This window comes from Pogona vitticeps, chromosome 3 (genome assembly GCF_051106095.1).
Source record: "Pogona vitticeps strain Pit_001003342236 chromosome 3, PviZW2.1, whole genome shotgun sequence".
Lineage (NCBI taxonomy): Eukaryota > Metazoa > Chordata > Lepidosauria > Squamata > Agamidae > Pogona > Pogona vitticeps.
This window is the reverse complement of record NC_135785.1, coordinates 203942814-203964963: the sequence shown is the minus strand read 5'-3', so window position 1 is coordinate 203964963 and position 22150 is coordinate 203942814. Positions and strand designations below refer to the sequence as shown.

General features: G+C 42.8%; 1 protein-coding gene across 1 annotated transcript; it reads right to left on the bottom strand.

The window, feature by feature from the left end:
• Positions 1 to 1085: 1085 nt before the first annotated feature.
• On the bottom strand, positions 1086 to 20706 carry DONSON (DNA replication fork stabilization factor DONSON). The gene is made up of 10 exons (XM_072994104.2): positions 20297 to 20706; positions 18769 to 18846; positions 17635 to 17838; positions 15495 to 15673; positions 14171 to 14349; positions 13944 to 14067; positions 11776 to 11898; positions 9529 to 9727; positions 8739 to 8951; positions 1086 to 1480 (listed from the first exon to the last, which is right to left on the bottom strand). Exons 1-10 carry the CDS (start codon positions 20603 to 20605, stop codon positions 1343 to 1345), a joined length of 1746 nt encoding a protein of 581 aa, XP_072850205.2. The 5' UTR covers positions 20606 to 20706; the 3' UTR covers positions 1086 to 1342.
• Positions 20707 to 22150: the final 1444 nt, after the last annotated feature.

Below are 22150 nucleotides of genomic sequence, written 5' to 3'. Positions count from 1 at the left end.
TTTGGTCCTTCCTATTGTAAACTTTACTAGTTGAATATATGTGGACAGGCTGTTTTGTTCTGCCTTTCCCTTTCATTACAACTAAGTTCATTAATCTCACATGCCCATAAAACTGCCCATGTGATAGTATTAGAGGTTTCAGGACATCCAGTAAGGAGAAACAAGCTATTTGAAAAAAAAGAGTGGCTTCCCCCCCCCCAGGACCCCATCTTTTGTTGTCTGATAAAAACACATGATGTAAAGGTTGCGTACAGGATGCCTATATAGGTAGTGCCCCATTAAATTACAAGGCATTGCTATGCTAATTCACAAAAATACCCTTTCAGTGGTTAAAACTATTACAAACATAAATGTTTATATTTTGTTCAGATTTCAAATGGTAATTGCTTTGATGCATAGATATGACACAGACTCATGTGGTCTCAACCCATTTCAGTTAATGTTTAAGTCACCTGGATAGGACTTCTATTATATCCTTGGTCTGGTTTTAGACAGGAATACACACCCTTGTAAATTAAGTTCATTGGTCTAGTTTACATTAAAGGGTTAATGTCTGATTTGAAACTAATAATATTCCACTATCCCAGAAAGAGAAAAAGATTCTACTTTTTAATCATCAGTACACCAAAATGTCTTTAAGTTTGATTATTTTTTGCTTCTTTCCCCTTACTCCAATTTCGGTCAACATTCTGTAATGATATTATCTCTTGTCTCAGATCATGCTCCCTCAATTTGTGGCATTTGTTTCTTTTCTCCATCATGGCAAATTCAAAGCCCAGATGGCTTTAATTAGAACTGAGTAATTACATAATTATTACTGTAGCCCATAATTTTAGTTTATGTATTCTCCCCTCTTTTCTCCACTCCCCTTTTTCTTTGATTTGAAATAAATAAAAAACTTTTTAAAAAAAGACTAGCAATATGTCAAGACTACGACAACTTTCTTCAGCTTGTAGGACAAATTTTGTCCAGCCATTTTTCTTGCAGAACAACCCACAAGGTCTTCAACAGATTTTCTTTCTTAGTGATCCAGTGTTTGAAAATTTCTTCTATGCGATGATTAACTATTTCAGACTGAAAATGTGTAAGATTCTGTATTACAAAGTTTAATTTAAAACAATCTCTAAAAATCAGTTGTAACAAACCTGGAAAAATAGGGGAGCAGGTGTTTTCTACTACATACACAGATATAAACTCTCACAGAATCTAACTCGCCCAGAAGGATCTGTCTAAAAGTACACTATGTGTTCTTTGGTAAACCACTTTACATAGTAATAGCAGCAAATAGTGTTTCATGGAATCTCATATGGCAGTTATTTCTTTGTTGATAGCTGTTGCTTGCTTAGACTTTCCAAGTGCAGACATAATTGTTCATTTCCATGAGCCTAATTGAAGACTTTCCTAATGATGGACAAAGAGCAAGCCGATCTAAAGTCTTAGGATGCAATCCACACTTCCAAAGGTCTTTGCTAAGTGAGTCCTGTGAAAATAGGAGACATACAAAAGCATATTTATTTCTGACACATTTTTACTGTGCTCTTCAGCCCAAAAGGGTTCCAGGGTGCCTTCCAGTCCCTGTTTTACATTTTACAATCCAAAGAAAAAACACAAAGAAATGGCAATGGGAAAGAAAAGAAAGGCATGGACACTCAGTCACTAATTCTCGATGTTACATATTTAAGCCATAAAGTCTTTTCTTTTCATGGAATGAAAACTGTTAAAAGAGGGACTAAAAAGACAGATTTATCAGGCTGAAACTGTGTAACAGAACCTTGTTTTCCTCTTCTGCAGTCTGATGGAACAGCACACTAGAGGACAGCTGCAAGCAAAGGCCAACAAAGCAGCAGTGCTGCTCTTATCAGTACAGTGAATTGCTGAACAGTGTATCAGTTTGTCAGGATGACTGGGTGTGATTGGGTTCTTTTCCTGAAGAGGGCGGACCAAGGGAATCGGCGGGAATAATAGCCGGAGTCGATGTAACAGTCAAAAACGGATTGGTTTTATTAACTTTAACATCAGATAACTCTGGACCGAATGGGTCCGGCAACTCTTCGTCTGTTAACAAATTATACTTCTTGGGTTTATTCCCAGGCGCCACATCTTTATGTTTCATTGTTTCCTCACCCCAAAACGAATGGTTGCGTTCGGGTTCGCGACCGACGCAGTCAGAACTGAGCAGGTAGTCCTGCAACAGGGATGGACCACGGTCGACCCCTCCAATCTGGGTAGGTAAGGGCTGACACCACCAGGGGTTGCCTTGTCCATCGTAGGGCGAAAAGCCATACCCCCTCCCGGTTTCCATCCCTCTTTGGACTCACGGACTCCCGCCTGACTCAACTCTTTAGGCAGAGGCAGCAAGCCGTCTTCTTTCATCAGGTTGGGAAAGTTCTTAACCAGAGTCGCGATTCTTTCCCTCTCTGCTCCTGTCTCTCTCGTTTGGGTGCCCTTTTCCTCCTTTTCTCCGTCCGTCCCCCTTTCTTCCTTTCCCTCCTTTATAACCTCATCCCATCTCCACTCGCTCGACTCCTCCCCCCAGTCTCTCGTCCTCTCCGCTAGGAACACCTCTATGGCTTTATTGACGCCCCCTTCTTCCTCATCTAGTTTTATCAATTCTCCCACAGCGCATCCTCCGCCTCCTTCTCCTGTTGACACTTTCCTTCCTTCGCTCACACGCCCCCCCTGAGGAGTGGGCCGTCCTCTCTTCGGTTTGCTGTAGCATCTCTCCCTGTCGGGAAAAGTAATCCGCATTAGCATGGGCACTTCCCTTACGATATTTCACTGTGAAGGTAAATGGTTGTAAACTTAGGTACCACCTGGTCAACCTGGGATTCACATCCTTCATCCTGTTTAACCATTGTAATGGGGCATGGTCTGTGATAAGCGTAAAGGGTGCTCCTAACAAGTAATACCTTAAAGCCTGTATAGCCCATTTAACCGCAAAAGCCTCCTTTTCAATAGTTGAATACTTCTGCTCTCTAGGGGTAAGTTTCTTACTTAAATACATTACTGGAAATTCTACCTCGTCCTTCTCTTGTGATAACACTGCTCCCACTCCTCGGTCTGAAGCATCAGTCTGAACTATGAAAGGCCTGGAAAAATCTGGAGCATATCTACTGGGCAATTCAGCTAGTATCTGTTTCAATTCCTCAAAAGCTTCAGTCTCCTTTTCTCCCCAATGAACTATTTTTGCCTTCTTCTTTCTGGTCAAATCGCTTAGGGGAGCCGCAATATGGGCAAAGTTGGGAACGAATTGCCTGTAATAACCTGCTAGCCCTAAAAATCTCTGTACTTCCTTTTTTGTCCTGGGCACGGGCCAGGCAGTCACTTGGTCGATTTTGTCTGACACCGGTTGTATTCTACCTTGTTTTACTTGAAACCCCAAGAATTTCACCCCTCTACGCGCCACTTTGCACTTGGTCGGATTAACTTTCAGATGAGCCTCCTGCAACACCTGTAGCACCTTCTCCAGATGCTCTAAATGCTCCTCCCAGCTTTTACTATATATGAGTATGTCATCAATATAAGCTCCGGCAAAATCTTTTACTGGGGCTAACACTTTATCCATCAGTCGTTGAAACGTCGCCGCTGCCCCATGCAACCCGAAGGGCATACGCGAGAATTGGTAAAGGCCCTTAGGTGTTACAAATGCTGTCTTTTCTTTATCTTCTGGCCTCAAGGGTATCTGCCAATATCCCTTGGTCAGGTCTAATGAGGTGAGGTACTCCGCCCCTCCCAACCGTTCTAGTAAGTCATCAATTCTTGGCATCGGGTAAGCATCGAATTTGGACACTTCATTTAACCTGCGATAATCGATGCACAGCCTGACACTCCCATCTGGTTTTGGTACCACTACCGGGTAACTCCTCCAAGGGCTATAAGATGGCTCAATCACGCCCAGCTGCAGCATCTCTTCTATCTCTTTATTAATAGTCTCCCTCAGGTGTCTAGGCCAGCTCCTACTTCCTGATCTGACTATGACCTGTGGTTGTGTGTTGATTGCATGTTCGACTAACGTGGTGTTACCCGGTTTTCCTGAGAAAACTTCCTTGTATCGGTGTTCTACCTCTCTCATCTGCCTCTCTTGCTCCGCAGTTAACTCTTCTCCCAAATCTAATTCTACTCCTTGACGCAAAAAATCCTTCGTTTCCGGGCCAAATTCTTCGTCCTTTACTTCCCCCCATAATGCTTCTCTCTCCTTCCACTCCTTTAACAAATTTACATGAAAGATGCCTTTCTTTTTAACTTTGTCAGGCATCCAGATCTCATAATCCACTTCTCCTATCTTTCTCAACACCTTATAAGGCCCCTGCCAAGTGGCGAATAGCTTTGATGAAGCTGCTGGCATCAATAACAAAACCTTTTGTCCCGGTTCGAATTGTCTTGCTTTAACTTTGGCATCATATCTCCGTTTCTGCCCTTCTTGGGCCTTTCCTAAATTTTCCCTCGCCAAGGAGGCCACTAACTTCAAATGTTCTCTCATCTCTATGACATGTTTAACGTTCGTTTGTACCTCATCTCTCCCACTCTCCCATTTCTCTTTGACCAAATCTAGTATACCTCTGGGGTTCCAACCATACATCATCTCGAAAGGCGTAAATCCCGTGGATGCCTGTGGAACTTCCCTCACTGCGAACATTAATGGCGCTACTAGCAGGTGCCACCTTTTCGGTTTCTCCATCACTAACTTCCTCAGCATCCCTTTAAGTGTTTTATTAAATCTCTCCACTAATCCATTAGTCTGAGGATGATAGACTGCTGTATGGAGGGGTTTTACTCCCAATAATCCCCACATTTCCTTCAAGGTTTGTCCCATGAAGTTGGTGCCTTGATCTGTCAAGATTTCCTTTGGAAAGCCCAGCCGGGTAAAGACTTGTAACAATTCCCGAGCTAACACCTTAGATGTTGTGGACCGCAAGGGCACAGCTTCTGGATACCTGGTAGCATAGTCTATAATAACCAGAATGTGTGTGTGGCCCCCCGCCGACTTGAGAAGGGGTCCCACAATGTCCACCCCTATTCTCTGGAAGGGCTGATCCACTAGGGGCATGGGTACTAAGGGAGCTCCTGGTCTGGGTTTGGCTTGAGTTTTCTGGCACTCTGGGCATGTCTGACAATAACTTTCTATTTCTTTCCCCATTCCTGGCCACCAAAACCGTTGTTCAATCCTGGGTTTCATCTTATCATATGCTAGATGCCCCGCCATAGGAATATCATGGGCCAAATGTAAAATCGCCATACGCCATTTCTGTGGAACCACCAACCTCCTTTCCCCTTTTTCTGTCACATTATACAATAGCCCATTGTCCAAAATCATCCCCTCTTTTCCCCCAGCTACTTCGCCCACCTCACGCGCGGCTCGCAGGTGTTCTTGTAGCGTGGCGTCATCTTGTTGCAACATACGCATGTGGTCGCGTGTTGTCTCCTGCAAGAAATCATCTCCCACTTCAATTTTAACACAGTCTCCTTGCATCACTTCTTTACATTCGGCTAATGTTCTATCACCCACCCAGTCTCTTCCCAACAACATTTCTCTCGAAAGTCCTGGAACAATCCCCACTTTCATTTTCCGTTTCTCCTCTCCAACTTTAACTTCGGCCCACGTCGTCTTATAGGTCTTAGAGTCTCCGTGTATGCACTTCACTGTAAACCCTTCTTCCACCCCTTCTAACTTTATGTCCCGTACCAAGGTTCGGCCGCATCCTGTATCAATTAGCGCCTGTTTCTTCTCCCCATTCACCCATGCAACCACCTCCCAACCTACTTGTTTCCCAGATTTCTCTTGGGTATTATTCGATCCGCCTACCCAAGAGCAGTCCGTCCCTGGGCAATCCCGACGCACGTGGCCCGGGGTCCCGCAGCCGTAACACACAAGCCCCCCAAACACGCGGTCGTCCACTGTAACTGGGCGCACTGGCTTCGGCCCCATAGGTTCGAAGGGGCGCCCGCGAGGACGAGCTCCTCCTGGCACGTCCATCCCTCTCTTCACTCCGCCGCCTTGTGCCTGCGTCCCCGCCTTCTCACGAGGTCTCCCGCGTTCCCCTGAGAAGGCGGGACCTTCTTTGATTGCTTCTTCTGAGGCGCAATAGTCTTCGATCAGCTTGATGGCTTCTTCCAACTGCTTCGGGTTATTCTTCTGCACCCACCCTTTCAGATTCCCGCTCAAAGTCGTCACCAAATGTTCCAACACAAACGCCTCCATGACTTGTTCTTTAGATTTGTCTTCTGGTTTAATCCATCTAGTCATGTTAGCTTTCATTCTTTGCACTAAGGTTCGTGGATGCACCCCAGGTTTCCACTTAAGCTCCCTGAACCTTTTCCTGTACGCTTCCTCCGTCAAATTAAGAGTCCTTAGAATCGCTGTCTTTACGGATTCGTATTGTGCGGCTTCTTGGGGGCTCAGGGTGTCTACCACCTCTTGCAATAGTCCCGTTAAGCAAGGTACCAATATTAAAGTCCATTGTTCTTTAGGCCACCCTGCAGCCACCGCTACGCGCTCAAATGTATGTAGATACGCCTCCGGATCATCGCTAGCACTCATTTTTTGTATCCTGACGGGAGCAGGGCCGGCCACTAGACCATTCTTTATAAACACATTGTTCTTTGGGGTTCTCTCATCGTCCATCCCCAGCTTCATCATGTGTCTGGTAACCAACATTTGCTGTTCCGTCAAACTTTCAATCATCTTCTCTTGCCTCTCTATGGTCTTCAACATCCTCGTCATTTCTTCCCTGCCTCCCCATTGGTCCGCCCCACGTTGGGCGCCACTGTGATTGGGTTCTTTTCCTGAAGAGGGCGGACCAAGGGAATCGGCGGGAATAATAGCCGGAGTCGATGTAACAGTCAAAAACGGATTGGTTTTATTAACTTTAACATCAGATAACTCTGGACCGAATGGGTCCGGCAACTCTTCGTCTGTTAACAAATTATACTTCTTGGGTTTATTCCCAGGCGCCACATCTTTATGTTTCATTGTTTCCTCACCCCAAAACGAATGGTTGCGTTCGGGTTCGCGACCGACGCAGTCAGAACTGAGCAGGTAGTCCTGCAACAGGGATGGACCACGGTCGACCCCTCCAATCTGGGTAGGTAAGGGCTGACACCACCAGGGGTTGCCTTGTCCATCGTAGGGCGAAAAGCCATACCCCCTCCCGGTTTCCATCCCTCTTTGGACTCACGGACTCCCGCCTGACTCAACTCTTTAGGCAGAGGCAGCAAGCCGTCTTCTTTCATCAGGTTGGGAAAGTTCTTAACCAGAGTCGCGATTCTTTCCCTCTCTGCTCCTGTCTCTCTCGTTTGGGTGCCCTTTTCCTCCTTTTCTCCGTCCGTCCCCCTTTCTTCCTTTCCCTCCTTTATAACCTCATCCCATCTCCACTCGCTCGACTCCTCCCCCCAGTCTCTCGTCCTCTCCGCTAGGAACACCTCTATGGCTTTATTGACGCCCCCTTCTTCCTCATCTAGTTTTATCAATTCTCCCACAGCGCATCCTCCGCCTCCTTCTCCTGTTGACACTTGTGAGGACGGCTCACTTTCCTTCCTTCGCTCACACTGGGATAACTTTAAAGGAGGTGAAATCCACAACTACCAAGGTTTCCCTTTTCATCATGCCTTTTTGTCATAAATTAATACCTATCTATGCACCTAACCGTATCCATTTGTACAGTATGTTCTCTTCCACTACCCAGAAGTATGTTGATGATCTTTGTGCATTTGAGGATCCACTGCTCTTTCACACCTTAGTCTTGAAATGGGAATGTCCTGCTCGGATGTTATCTAAGAAAACTCTTGCTTCTTTCCTAGTTCCCACTGCTAAATTGCTTTTCACACTGCAATGTGAATGCAGCTAATCTCTTGGGTAAATTTCTCCCGGAAACATCCCATGTTTATTTAACTGAACAGATAACAATGCTGGGTGTGAGTGGATGCATGCTGGTTTGAGCCAGAGGACATCAGGCTAATTCATTACATTCTAAAACCCACTAAAATGTTACTCTGTTTAAAGCTTGTATGTTTCATTCTTTCATCTTTCACAATGGCCACCAATTCCTTTGGAAGAGGCACCAGTGCACATCAGATATAGGAATGGAGATACTCCAACTGTGAAAAGTCAGGTGGAAAGAAAAGGAAACACCCACCACCTTATTGATACTGGTCACGACCAAACCCAATTACTTCCTAATTAAGTGGGAAAGATTGAACATGCAATGAGGGATCAAAATGTACACCTTCAAAGAGAATCACAGGCTCTAGTAATTTTTGCTTTCACTTCCTTTCTGCTCTACCCTTCTGGGAAACTGCTTAACAAAATTAAGTGGTACCTCGACGTGCGAACGTAATCCGTATTGGAATGCATTGAAAACCATTTAATCCGTATCTGCTGTTTTCCGTTTATGTCGAGGCGCTGTTCATAGGTAGAGGCATTCGTTCCATTGGAACTAATGCAAAGCCGGTTAATCCATCCTCTACCACTAGGAGGTGAAATTTTCTTCTTCTTTTGACCTAAGGTAAACTTAGGTAAAAAAAGGGCAGGAAAGGTTTTTCTTTTTCCAGTTCGTAACTCGAGGCTCCGTTCGCAAGTCGAAGCGACTTTTTGCGAACGGAGCCATTCATAATTTGAATCGTTCGCAAGTAGGGATGTTCTTAAGTTGAGGTATCACTGTACAATGTAAGGTTTTCCACCATGGTTTCTTTTCTCACACATTTCTTTTTCCACTTGCTGTAGTCAAACAAAACTGACTTACCGTCATCATACTCTTCTCATTGCTAATGCCTGTGTTGAACACTGCTGTTGGTTCATGTGTGTAACACACTGCAGAAAAAGATCCATTCTGAGCTGACTTCAGTAGCATGGATAAAGCATGCAATGCGTGAGGCAAGACAGGGCCCACAATCTCCAAACTAAATGCATCTTTGTACTGAGAATGGACTTGTGTTTTTACATTTATGCTTCGAGCCTAGGAAAAAAGTTAAATGTTATGACATAGAAGTCCAAAGATATTTAAAATCAAACCTAGCATTCTGGGAAAAAAAATTAAAATCCAACATCTGCAACAAGTGGGTCAAATCCGTTTACAGGATGGGATGGATAAATCTGTCAATTTCCATTTCTTTCAGATTCTAATCCTTCCAATTTTAGAGTCATTTGTTCTGCATATTTGCAATAAATACATCAAATAATGTGAACAAAATTCATTTGAATGTTGTGTTCATTTCTTCATGCACACAGTTCTGAACACAACTTTGCCTAATATATTCATTTTCGGAAACAACTTCTGACATTATAAACTGCTTTTCTATGTTATTCTCACAAAGGATTGGAGCCAGATTTAGACATGTGCAAGTAGGCAGAATGAAATAGAAATCCATGTTACTTCCTCACCTGGAAACACTGCCACCCTCCTACAGAGAACTGGGCAACCCTATTGAATGAGATGGGGTATAGAAAAGGGAGCTGGAAATGTCTGAAAACTGAGCAGACTCACTCCTTCAGATGGAGCTAAGCTTTTAAAATTATGTTAATATTTTTTTTACCTTGAGCGTCTGCATTGTTGCACCTCTAAAAGAATTTGGGGAGAGTAATGTGGGAGGGAGACCAGCCTGAGGCCCTGCAGAAGCCACTAAACTTTTACAATTCATCAAGAAGTTTAGCAGAGTGAATGTGTTTGCTCCTTTTACTAATGCCACCGATTCAGGCTTGTGATCCATTTGTACTTCATGTCTCTCTTTATAGCTATATAGACAAAATGTCAAGGAAAAAGACAATACTTGCATGCTTTCCTATCACAACAATGGCTTTTTGATTAATGATCAGTAAGTAGTGGGAAGGAGTATTCTTCTTTTTCGGAGGAAGGCTGGAGGCATTCAACCAGTGTGTTTTGAGCCCAGATTTCCCCCCCACCCACTCCAGACAGGAGGAAGACAAGTACAGTGGTGCCTCGCTTGACGGGGATAATTCGTTCTGTTCAAATCGCTGTTAAGCGAAATCCTCATCAAGCGAAATGAAAAAGCCAATTGAAATGCACTGAAAACTGGTTCAATGCGTTCCAATGGGCGAAATACCTCAGCGTCCAGCGAAGATCCTCCATAGGGCGGCCATTTTCGGTGCCTGTAAAGCGAGGAATCCGTCCTAAAACACAGCGGGGAGCCATTTTCAACAGCGGGCCATTTTGAAGACCCGATGATCATCTATAGAGATCGCTGTTAAGCGAAAAATCGGTTCCCGAAGCAGGGAACCGATAGTCGTTAAGCAATTTTTGCCTATTAAAATATTTTGCGACTGCAAAAGCAATCGCAAAAACTTCATTGTCAAGCAATTTCCTCATCTAACCAGGTAATCGTCAAGCGAGGCACCACTGTATTAGGAAGAAGAGGAGATAAGAGTGTTTGTGATGCACATGCAAAAAATAAAAGGAGAGAAGAAAACAGCCAGGTGAAATTGTGTTTAGGAATGTAGTTTCAGGAAGTGAGGAAGAAAGCAGAAGACGCACAGGACAGTAAGCAGTAGGAATACCAATCTCCCCAATTCTAATACAAATGCCTACTTGTAGTGCGCTATATTCCACATCCTAATGGATTTCATGAAATGTTCATGGCTTGCATTTGTTTTGGCTTGCACGGAGAGTATTTAGGGATTGAACAGTTTTTCTTTGTTCAGACCTGTCACTGAGCAAAGCAGTGATAAAGAGAATGCAGTTAGCTTGCTCTCCTTGTGCATTTACTTTCAACTTAGTAACTAGAAAAGGCAAGAAATAAGCATGGTAGACTAGTCTGATGAATTAGTTAGACTAGTCTGATGACAATTAGTTTTACAAAATATGTTTTTCCAGCTTTGCCCTGATTCATCAGCATGCTTACTGGAACTATGTCAATTGATAGCACTGGCTTTTATATTTTAAAACAAGCCTACTGGGAAACAGACTGGGACTTTATATTTGAAGCCAGCCTATTTCAATCATTGCTGTTTCTTTGGAATCGAATTTGAATGTACTAGATCTCTCAAAAGGAGATGCTAGAAAAAATCTGGAAGAGCATGCTTATCTGTTTATACTCAACTACAATCCATTGCTACCAAGCCTTTTTTAGATACATGTCTCTAGAACATATCTGCAGACTCATTTAGAGACACACATTTTTAGACAGATCTGCAGATTATGTTGCTGTGTTCAAGAAAAAGCTCTGTGAAATTTAACAAATGTAGGTGTGCAATCTACAATTTCCAATACAATCCTGGCTCTGCTCTGAACAGAATGCTCTCTTTCTGGAAAGCTATCCTAGATTAACACATTTTAACCATAACACAAGAAAAAAATAATTTAATGCTGGACCACTTATTTAAGGCAGTGGAAAGCCTATGTACTTAAGAACAAAAGACATTAGAATTTTTGTATAAAATTGATTTCTCAAATTGTAAATTTATAATTAAATAGAAAATAAATGTTTAATCATCAAAAGCTGCATCCAGGAAAAGGGGTAAGGTAAGGGATGAGAATAGGAGGAGGCAGGCTTGTGCAATGAAACTTCAACTGCTAGAAAAGAAAAGGAGATAGGAGTAAAACTGAGAAAGAGAAACAGCAATTGTGTTGGAAAAAATCAGACTGATGGTCCAATTTGCAGAATAGTACCAATTATTCTGCAATGCAGATCCCAAATACAGTATGACAAATCAAATATTTCTGTTTCCACTCCACAAGAGGAAGTGATACAAATGATGGTTAAACAAGTCACATACAAAGCTATGATTTGCTGCTTAAAGGAAGTGTCTTATCCTTGAAAGGATACAGTTTGATAGAAATTGTATCTGGCTTTTTAATTTTGTCATGAACTCCCATTTCTTCCAACCATGAAAATCCTTCATCATCATCATCTTCTTCATCACCACAAACACCACTCATTAGTTGTTCCCTTTGCAAATAAACATCACTTAAATAATCATAATGCACAAGAATTCTGCTGTAACAGAAGTCTTTGAAATAAAATGAATATTACAGGAAGCAAATTAGAGGTTAAAAAGAAGGCCAGGATGGGAATCCCTGTTTTCTGAATTAAAGCTAGAATGAGTTGTTGTGGGTTTTTCGGGCTCTTTGGCCATGTTCTGAAGGTTGTTCAGAACATTTCATAAGCAAGATGAGCACCCTAAAACTCAACCCTGGGGACAGACTGATCAGCGTTGACGTAGTACCCCTATTCACTAAGGTACTGATAAAGGATATTCTGACACTCATCCAGCAGATCTTTCCAGAAGACATCAAGGCCCTTTTCCAACACTGCCTAATGACTAGCTATTTTCAGTGTGATAATGAATCCTATGAAGAGACAGATGGAGTGGCCATGGGGAGCCCCCTCAGCCCAGTTATAGCAAACTTCTAAATGGAGCGTTTCGAAAAACAGGCCCTGGCTTCGGCACCCTTCACACCCATAGTCTGGTTCCAATACGTGGATGACATCTTTGCAATTTGGAACCATGGTGAAGAAAAATTGGAAGAATTTCTAAACCATTTCAACAGCATCCACCCAAATATACAATTCACAATGGAAAAAGAAATAGAGGGCCAACTCCCGTTCTTAGATGTCATGGTCATACGCAAAACTGACCTCCTATTGGGACACAAGGTCTATAGAAAACCCACCCACACAGACCGGTACTTACACAAAAATTCCAACCACTACCCACACCAAAAAAGAGGCATAATCGAAACACTGGTAGATAGTGCAAATCGGAACTGTGAAGCTCAATTTCTCAGCACTGAACTCAACCATCTGAATTGGGCCCTATAGGCGAATGGCTACTCCAAAAATGAAATCACAAGAGCCATCAAACCAAGAAAACAACACCAAACTGAAGAAGAAAAACAACCACCCACAAATAAAGCATATCTGCCATACATCAAAGGGGTCATGGACCGCATGGAAAACTTTTGAAAAAACACAAACTACAAACAGTATTCAAGCCCACCACGAAAATACAACAAATGTTATGGTCAGCAAAGGACAGAAGGGACCCCTCACCACTCCAGGAGTATACCGGACACCTTGCAGTTGTGGCCAGGTATATATTGGAACCACAAAATGAAGCATCCACACCAGAATCAAAGAACATGAGAGACACTGCAGACTAAAACAACCGGAAAATTGGCAGTAGCTGAACATGCCCTAAAACAAGCTGGACATAAAATTCTATTTCAAAATACTGAAATACTGTACAACACCAGCAATCACTACGTTAGACTGCACAGGGACGCCATTGAAATCCACAAACAACAGCAGAACTTAAACACACAAAAAAGAAAGTTTAAAACTCAACAAAACTTGGCTCCCAGCACTGAAAAATACAGTGTGCAAAAGGTCAATGAACTCTACCCAGCCACAAGGACTGGTGATCACTACACACAAAAGACCAGCTAACGACACCCATCAATCACAGTGACAGCTAATCTCTCCCCCTGATCACAATACACCCACAACAAAAACAACTAATCACCATAATCACCCATCTCCTGAAAAGGACAAAATCTGATCCAACAGCTCTAAATACTGAACTCACAAACTGCACCAGAGCACAGAGTGCTACTCCTGTCCTCTGAAGATGCCGGCCACAGAGACTGGCGAAACATTAGGAAGAACAACTTTCAGAACATAACCAAAGAGCCCGAAAAACCCACAACAACCATTAGATCCTGGCTGTGAAAGCCTTCGCGAATACATTAAAGCTAGAATTCCTTGTCATTTTATGTTTCTGGAACTAGATGGTGTGTGTCTCCCCAACTCCTCTTGTTTATATCTTAGCAAGTCTCCTAAACGACTACTAATATACCAGTAGTTTTAAAGGAGTTTTTTTAAAGCATAACAATAGATTTTAGTACCCAAACCATGCAAAGAAGGTGAACAAATTTTTCCAATGAAAAATGTGCAAAGTCCCCAAAACAAGTTCTAAGTGTGTTATTACATACTCTTCATTCTTGGCATCTTTGCCATTTGTTTCAGAATCATCAGCAGATCTTGCTTCTAAATGGGATCCAAAAGCATTAAATTTCTTTTTCCTAACTTCTTGGAATGGTAAATAAAAATCAATACCTGATAAGTTGGGAGGGAGGAGAGAAAAGCAAATAGTTTACTTTTTTTTTTGGACATGATGCCACAGAATTTTGTAAGTCGTTCAGAATGTGTGTCACTCTACCTTCATTTTTCATGGCTTCTCTTAAGCCTCTGGTTGTGGGAGAGATAAGTGCTGTGATCACTTCACTTCCAGCAAGTCCTGCTGCACGGAAAAGCACAGTGAACTGGTAGGTGCACACATAGAAAAAAGGACACAGCTTGGCTCTCAAGAGATTATACAGGGAGGTAAAACTTAGAGACCTGCAAGTGAGGAAATATAGAATGGTCTGATATCAGCAAAATGATAGTCTCAGGGTGGATCATTTTAAATCAAAAAGAAAGATGATTTGAATTAACATTCCTACTAATACCATCAGGGGGGAAAATGGTAAAAATCTGAGGTCAGTGCAGACATTTGCTATCACATTCCAGTTGCATGACTTAGTATATGACAGTAAATGTCTACAATAAACGTCTTCATTTCTGACAATTTGCTGTTCAAATTTATGCAAAAAGAATTACACTAGCATATTTTTTCAATGGATTCTGGGCATTAAATAAAACTGTGCAACCTGTTTAGTTCATGCAGGCCACAAAATAAAGCTTTCCTTGGCAGTTTTAAAATTTTGTATACAAACAATGCAATTACCACTGAAGTCATACAGCCCCTGACCATGCACAAAGATTCAATTGAACAACTATGACTACTGCTACTAAAAAAGAGCAGCAGGAAGGAAAAGAGCAGAAAGTAGGACATAGGTGTACTAGGAAGAAAAGCAGAGAAAGACGTAATTATATATTTAAGCATACTGCAGTGCAAAATTAAGCTTCTAATGTAGAAAAGACTTAAGACGAGGAACTAAAGTACACTGTACTTTGTGCTATTTCATCCACAGCAGCAGTACATATCTCAATATGGCGTAATACCTAATGAACTGCAATAGCACTTTTTTGATTTTGAGAAAGAGAACTCTGTGTGTGTACATACACATCTACCGATCCATTCATCCACTCCATCACAAAGAAAAATCATGAAGACTAAGTACATAACAGGGTGCATCTTCCAAGTGCCTCTGAGTTTCAGAAAACCCAAACCAAATAATGATAATAGCACTAGCCTACTTTTGGATAAGTACTGGAGACAGCTGCTGAGGAACCAGAGGCATGACAGGCGGGGGAGGGGGAGGGGGGAAAAGAAGGTGTCTAGACCATTATAAGCATTTGTACCTCTCACATGCTGCTGTGCTGATTTCCAACTATGAATTGTTCAATTTTGTACTTTATCTTTTGTATTCTCAATTTCCCCTCAATTCAACTTGGCAGCAGAACATTTCACCAAGTTAAGAAAATGTTTTCACAATACCTGCCATTTAGCAACTTGTGATGTATATCCACTTGTAACTTACCATTCACTCATGAGAACTTGTTGGAGTGCTTCATCATAGGACCAAGGATTGTTTTTTCTTGTCATTTTTCTATCTGCTCCAATACGAGGGAACAGCTGTAGCCATGGTAGGTAAGGATGAAGCCAATATACCAGGCTTTGTTGGAAAGCACATCGGAGTTCTGTGGAGAGTTTTGGTTCCTATGATGTAAAAATGTTGAATTTCTGTTTTAGAAAGATATTTATGAAATGTCTAAAATCTTCAATACCCTAATAAGTCCATGGCCAATTACCTTGAGAAAATGATGAAGGGCTGGTCCATAGTTTGGACGCAAGTAACATTACTTCTAAGTGCAACAATGTTGAATTCCACTGAGAGGGTGGCATACTTAAAAAGTATGTTAGTTAGAACCAAAAATATGTAAGCGTGAGCCAGAAAAGTAAGCACAGCAAAGCAGCATAGGGCAGTATCGTGTTTATTCATGTGGAACTCCACCTGTGGAAGCACACTGTGAGGCAATGTGACAGGGTACCAGTTGTGTGACTAGCAGCATGTAACTAACATCTTGTTTGATTGCCTCAGCAGCAGGAACTCCAACCATATGTAAATACTGATCTGAATGCTGGTCAGATAGAGTTCTATTTTACGTTGATTAGTCTATTAGTTAACACTGTAACTTGCTTAATTACAAAATTGTTTCTGTTAGCCTGTGACCATTATGACTCTCACTGAATATAATGGCATGACCCCCATTTCTGCCACATTGCAAAATCTTCATAATGACTCTATCTTAGTTCTTTATTTTGCATATTTTAATAGCAATTCTTACAGCCTATAGGGATGTGGTGGCGCTGCAGGTTAAACCGCAGAAGCCTTTGTGCTGCAGGGTCAGAAGCCCAGCAGTCGTAAGATCGAATCTACGCAACAGTGAGCTCCCGTCACTTGTCCCAACTCTTGCCAACCTAGCAGTTTGAAAGAAAGTAAAAAATGCGAGTAGATAAATAGGGACCACCTCAGTGGGAAGGTAACAGTGTTCCGTGTCTAGTCGTGCTGGCCATGTGACCACAGAAACAGCCTTTGGACAAACGCTGGCTCTATGGCTTCGAAACGGGGATGAGTACTGTGCCCTAGAGTCGGACACAACTGGACTAAATGTCAAGGCCAACCTTTACCTTTACAGCCTAAGCCTTTTACTCTTTGCACTGATGACAACAGTATGTACACTTCTTAGGAGACACTAAATCTCTTTATAGCCATACACAAGGTCTCCAAAATTCTCAGAAATTTTCCATGTCCATTTTCTTTCAAATATGACAAAGAATTCTTTTTTTGGGGGGGGGCATCTTTATAGATTTTCTTGCATCTCACACATATCTACCTTCTAATATTAAGATGCAGACCATTCAAACTACTTTTTATTGAATGTACAAGATCTTATATTATGCCAGAGCATGTTGAAATAAACCACCAGTGAAGAAAATAAGAAGCCAGCAAGGAATATTATTTTTAGACAATGTTCCAGGTACAGAATCAATGGAAGACAAGTTCTGATTTTTATCCTGTTGAATAAATATTTCTTGACAAGGAAAGACAGGCAACAGAGATACACTAGGAAATACAGTCACTTAAATACAATGCTGAACATGATAATACAGTGGTGCCTCGCATAGCGATCGCTCCATATAGCAAAGAAATCGCTTTGCGACGCTGTTTTTGCGATTGCAAAAGCGATCGCTTTGCGATGGCCCCTATGGGGAAAATTCGCTTTGCAATGATTGCAGGGAAGCGATCATCGCAAAGCCCCCATTTTCAGCCAGCTGATTGGCGGTTCCAAAATGGCCACCTGCTGTGTTGCCTCGCTTTAGAGGCACCGAAAATGGCCACCACAATGGAGGATTTTCGCATAAGGTTAGTTTTGGAGCCCATAGGAATGCATTGAAGGGGTTTCAATGTGTTTCTATGGGCTTTTTAAAATCGCTTAGCGACGAAATCGCTTAGCAGCGATTTTTGCTGCATGGATTAACATCACTAAGCAAGGCACCACTGTACATTGCAAAGAAACATACTGAAGTATGAATTAGTCCTTTTCTACTTCAAGTTAACTCAGATTTCAATTTCTCCAGTCTATTCTTCCACTCAGAGGTTAAATAAGTTAAATTACCTGAATGCTATGAGGCAGATTTGTTACTGTTGCTCTGCAGTGCTGGACATGTCCTTGAGACTCTTCCTGTGCTTTTATGTGATCAGCCCATGCAAATGATTGAGAAGACGTAAAAAGAATGCGAGTTTTAATACTCCAATCTGCAGGAAATTCACAACTTGGGGAAGAAGGAACATCTATATTGGAAGCTGCCAAATATGGGTCCTTGGAAAACACAAATGTTGTACAAATTACACACACAAAATTATTTCATTAATATGCCATCCATTTATCCTTCAGGAGGAAAATGGCCTCTTTTTCTGGTCAGCATTGAGCACATTGTAGTGGTATATAGGACACTAAGCTAGCCAAACGTAAGAGGTTTAGGCAGAATTTGAAACCTGGAAATGAATTTGCTACACAAAGACAAGAAAACTGCTTAAAGAATAAATGGATGTACTGTTTAGAGAGAACATACACAATCCATAGGAAACAATGATCTTAATAAGATACACTTGAAGGGGCAGCAAAGTAAGAGCTATATGGAAAGAAATTCTTGTCTTTCATGCATTTCATTTCCTTTCGTCCCTCCATAAACACCCTCAATGAGACTAAAGTAATAGAAAGGAAACCAAATGCATCAGTTACTTGGCCTCCCTTCACTTCTTTGCCTGTCCCCCTAATAACATACTACCAAGTAACATACTTGTCAGCAAGGAAAAGAATGTAATATGTCGGTCCCATATAGATTTACATAGTTGATACTTTTTGCCTTGATGAAAGCATATCAAAGGCTCTATTTCAGTACCCACATTATTAGGTATGCAGCTCAGCAGCAGCGCACAGGCTTTGTACACAGAACTGCCCAGGTTCAATCCTAGTACCCTGAGACAAAGAAAAGAATCGTGCCTGAAACCCTGGAAGGCTGTTGCCAGTCAGAGCTGAAAATAGTAGGATACCTAATGGGTTCAGTATAAAGTAGCTTCTGTGATTCCGTATGAGGATAATTGTCTGTTTATAAAGGGACTGCTTACAAGGTAAGGTGGAGATATTTGGTGGCATGCTGGAATGCATGCACAATGCAAAGAGATTGGGCCCTGTGTGCTAAAATTCTAATGCACTCTCATTTAAATACATAGCAATTATGAATCTTACACTTAATGAGCCAACAGCTAAGGTTTCAGAAAACTCTTTACTTGAGAAAGGCTTGTCCTCTTGAAGACCACCTGTGAACTGGAAAAGTTTATAGTCAGAATTTCTGTTACCAATATTTTCATTAAACCTCACACAAGCATAATTACATTGTAAATTACCCAAAGAGTGCTTTAGCACTCTGGAGCTGTATGTAAGTTGGAATAGCAACAACAAATTCTAAGTTCAACAATTCCTATGAACTTATTCTGTAAGTATTAATGAGCATCCTTAACAGTATTCTATTAAATTAGGTCAACATACCTCAGTATGGAATCCACTGACACTTTAGATACTGGCTAAACATGGATGTATGTATCTGTATTTGTTTAGCATTATTAAAAAAGGACACAATATTTTCAAGCTTTATTTATTTCAATGTTAATAGAGTGAAACCTGTCCTTATATGCCTCCAAGGAATATCAGTAAGATGCAGAAGGTGTTCCCTTTGGCTAAGTGATAACAAGGTCCTTCAGGGAAAGGGGGACTCAACATACCTTTATCAGCAAGGGATATGAAAAGCAAACCATCAGAAACTCTCAGTCTAATTCTATTAATAACTCTTTCAGTACAAACAAAGAAAAATGCACTTTTTGGAAACAAGCATCTTCAGGATGAAAATAGTTCAGAGAATTAAATACTTGTTTGGGAAAGATAACAGTGTTTTAAGCTAAACATTCCTCATTTATTTTTCTGCAATAAGCAGTATTATCTTAACAGTTCCCAAAGAAGTAGCCCTGTTAGTATATCTTGGCATGCTGGCAAAATGGAAGGAGAAAAAAACAGGAAAAAGAAAAAAGGAGGGCAAAATATTGTGGCACTTCGAAGACTAGTACATCTGTTTCAGTATGAGCTCTCTGAATCAAAATCCACTTCCTCCCACTTCCTGATGATTTGTTAGTCTTTAAAGTGTCACAATATTTTGTCCTTTTCCGCAAGAGTGTCACTTTAGGAATTCAGCCACAATCGTTTCTTATACAACTTGAAATTTTAATGACATCACCTACTACTAACACACGGAGCTAAGTTTTCAATAGGATTGAAAATGTGCAAAGGATGGTCCGCAAGCAGCCCTCAGTGAACAACACCATCCAAAACTCCTTTTAAATAACAAACGTCGGAGTGCAGAGCTAGAAGAGGCCCTATGGATGGATCATCAAATCCAGCCGCTGTCAAACCCACTCGAGCCCTGAAGAAATGGAGCTTTCGATGATCGGCGCCCACTTGGAGGCCTTACCAGGAGTTCCCAAAGAGAATCACAATTCTGAACGGCCCACTAACGAGGCCTGTGAAAAAGGCAAAAAGTGGGAACTGGCCCACATTTACACGACGAGGGAAAACAAGGGGTGCGTGGGAGTGGGTGGCAGGGAGGAGGGAAAAGGCCGTTTCTCCGAGGACCCTTCCCGGCCTCCAGGCTGAGAGGGGCCCACGTCTTTGCAAGGCCTCCTCCGAAAAAGGGACCCTCCTCACGAGGGAGGGGGACGGGGGTTACCTCCCCGCGGGCGCCGCCGTCTGTCTCGGCGCTGGTCTCCAGACAACGCAAGCCTTTCCGTCCCGGCGAAGGGACCCGGCTGGGCCGCGTCGGAGGGCGAGGCGTGTTCCCCAAGTCCAAGAAGGGGTTGCGCCTCCGGCTCCCAGGGTAGGGCCGAGGGGAGAAAGCGGGGTCCCCGAGGGCGGCGGCGGAGCCCGAGCCTTCGGAGCCGGAGGCCGCTTCGCTTCTCCGAGGCCTTTTCCTCTTCAGGCGGAGGGTCTCGGGGGGCCTCTTGAAGCCAGGGGAGTACCCAGGCACCACAGAGAACATCGCGGGCGCCTCCCCTCCGGTCCACCAGGCCGGGGGAAACGCTCAACGGGTTGCCGCGGGACGAATTTTCGCGCGAGAAGCGGAGGTCCCGCCTCGGGGGGCGGGGCCGCCTTGCCTCTTGCCCGCGCGGGAGCCGCCCAATCCGATCCGAGCCCTCCCGTTGCACCGCCCCCAAAAGCGCTCCGCCCTTCCCCGAGCAGCCTATCGCGAACGCCGCATTCCTATCCACGGATTTGAGGTGTGCGCCTCCCACACTTTTTTTTAAAAGGGGGCGGTTCCTCCTCAACATACGCAATAGGGCAGAAGGCTGCGGGGGTTGCAGGGAGTCGTTGCCCGCCAGCGCGGGAGTTCCTGGAGCAAAAGCCGGAAGTGGCTTGTTTTGTGGAAAGGCCCAGAATGTCAGTCCTTTCAGTAGTCAGAACACACCCTTCGTTCGGAAGCTGCTAATACTGTGATTGTTGCGCCAGAGGCGGCTTGGTGGATCCTGACAGTGACAGTCTCATAAAAATAAATCACACAAGTCAGGTTCCTTTTACTTTAAAGGAGGAAAAGAAGGCTAGAACTCTGGAAGAACCTCGTCGCAAGCAAGTTATTGGTGCTGCCACCAAATTTCAGGCCAGAACGTTTATGACGTTAAATGAATAAAATATAGAACACGTATTGCACTCATCAAATAAATCTTGCAGGCTGGTATTATTTCAGGGCCGCAGGCAGTAGAGGGTAACAGCATAGGGAAAGGACACTGTCATGAAGTGTAAGATGGAAAATAGGCTTATGATGCTCAAATTTATTTAATTGGTTTTTAAAATGCTTCATGATACTAATGGTTGAAATCTGGTAGTAAGTCCCAAGTAGAGTAGGTCCACAGAATTGGAGGGGATGGGGTGAGTCAACTCCTCTGTAAATTCCAATTATTTAACAGGCCTACTGTAGTTGGGACTTGCTACCGAATTTCAGTCAGTAAAGTACTGACCAACACAAAGATAAAGCTTCATGGATCTTTGTGAAAGTGGGCTCTAGCCCATTAAAACCTGTGCCACGATGAATGTAATTAGTGCAAAGTGTGCTGCTTACATATCACCTTATAAGCTTAAAGCACTCTGTGGGCGGTTTACAATTACAGTGGTGCCTCGCAAGACGAGCGCTCCGTTTTACGACGGAATCGCATAACAAAGTTTTTGCAATCGCAAAAGCGATCGCGAAACGATGTTTCCTTTGGGGTTTTGCTTTACGATGATTGGTTCCTTGCTTCGGGAATCGATTCTCGCAAAATGACGATTTTCCTACAGCTGATCAGCGGTTTCAAAATGGCCACTGGGTTTAAAAAATGGTCGCCTGCTATTTTCTGGGGCGGATTCCTCGCTGCACGGGCAGCGAAAATGGCCACGCTATGGAGGATCTTCGCTGGACGGTGAGTTTCAAGCCTATAGAAACGCATTACTCGGGTTTTAATGCGTTTCTATGGGCTTTTTAATTTCGCTTTACGATGTTTTCGTTCTACAGCGATTTCGCTGGAACGAATTAACATCATAATGCGAGGCACCA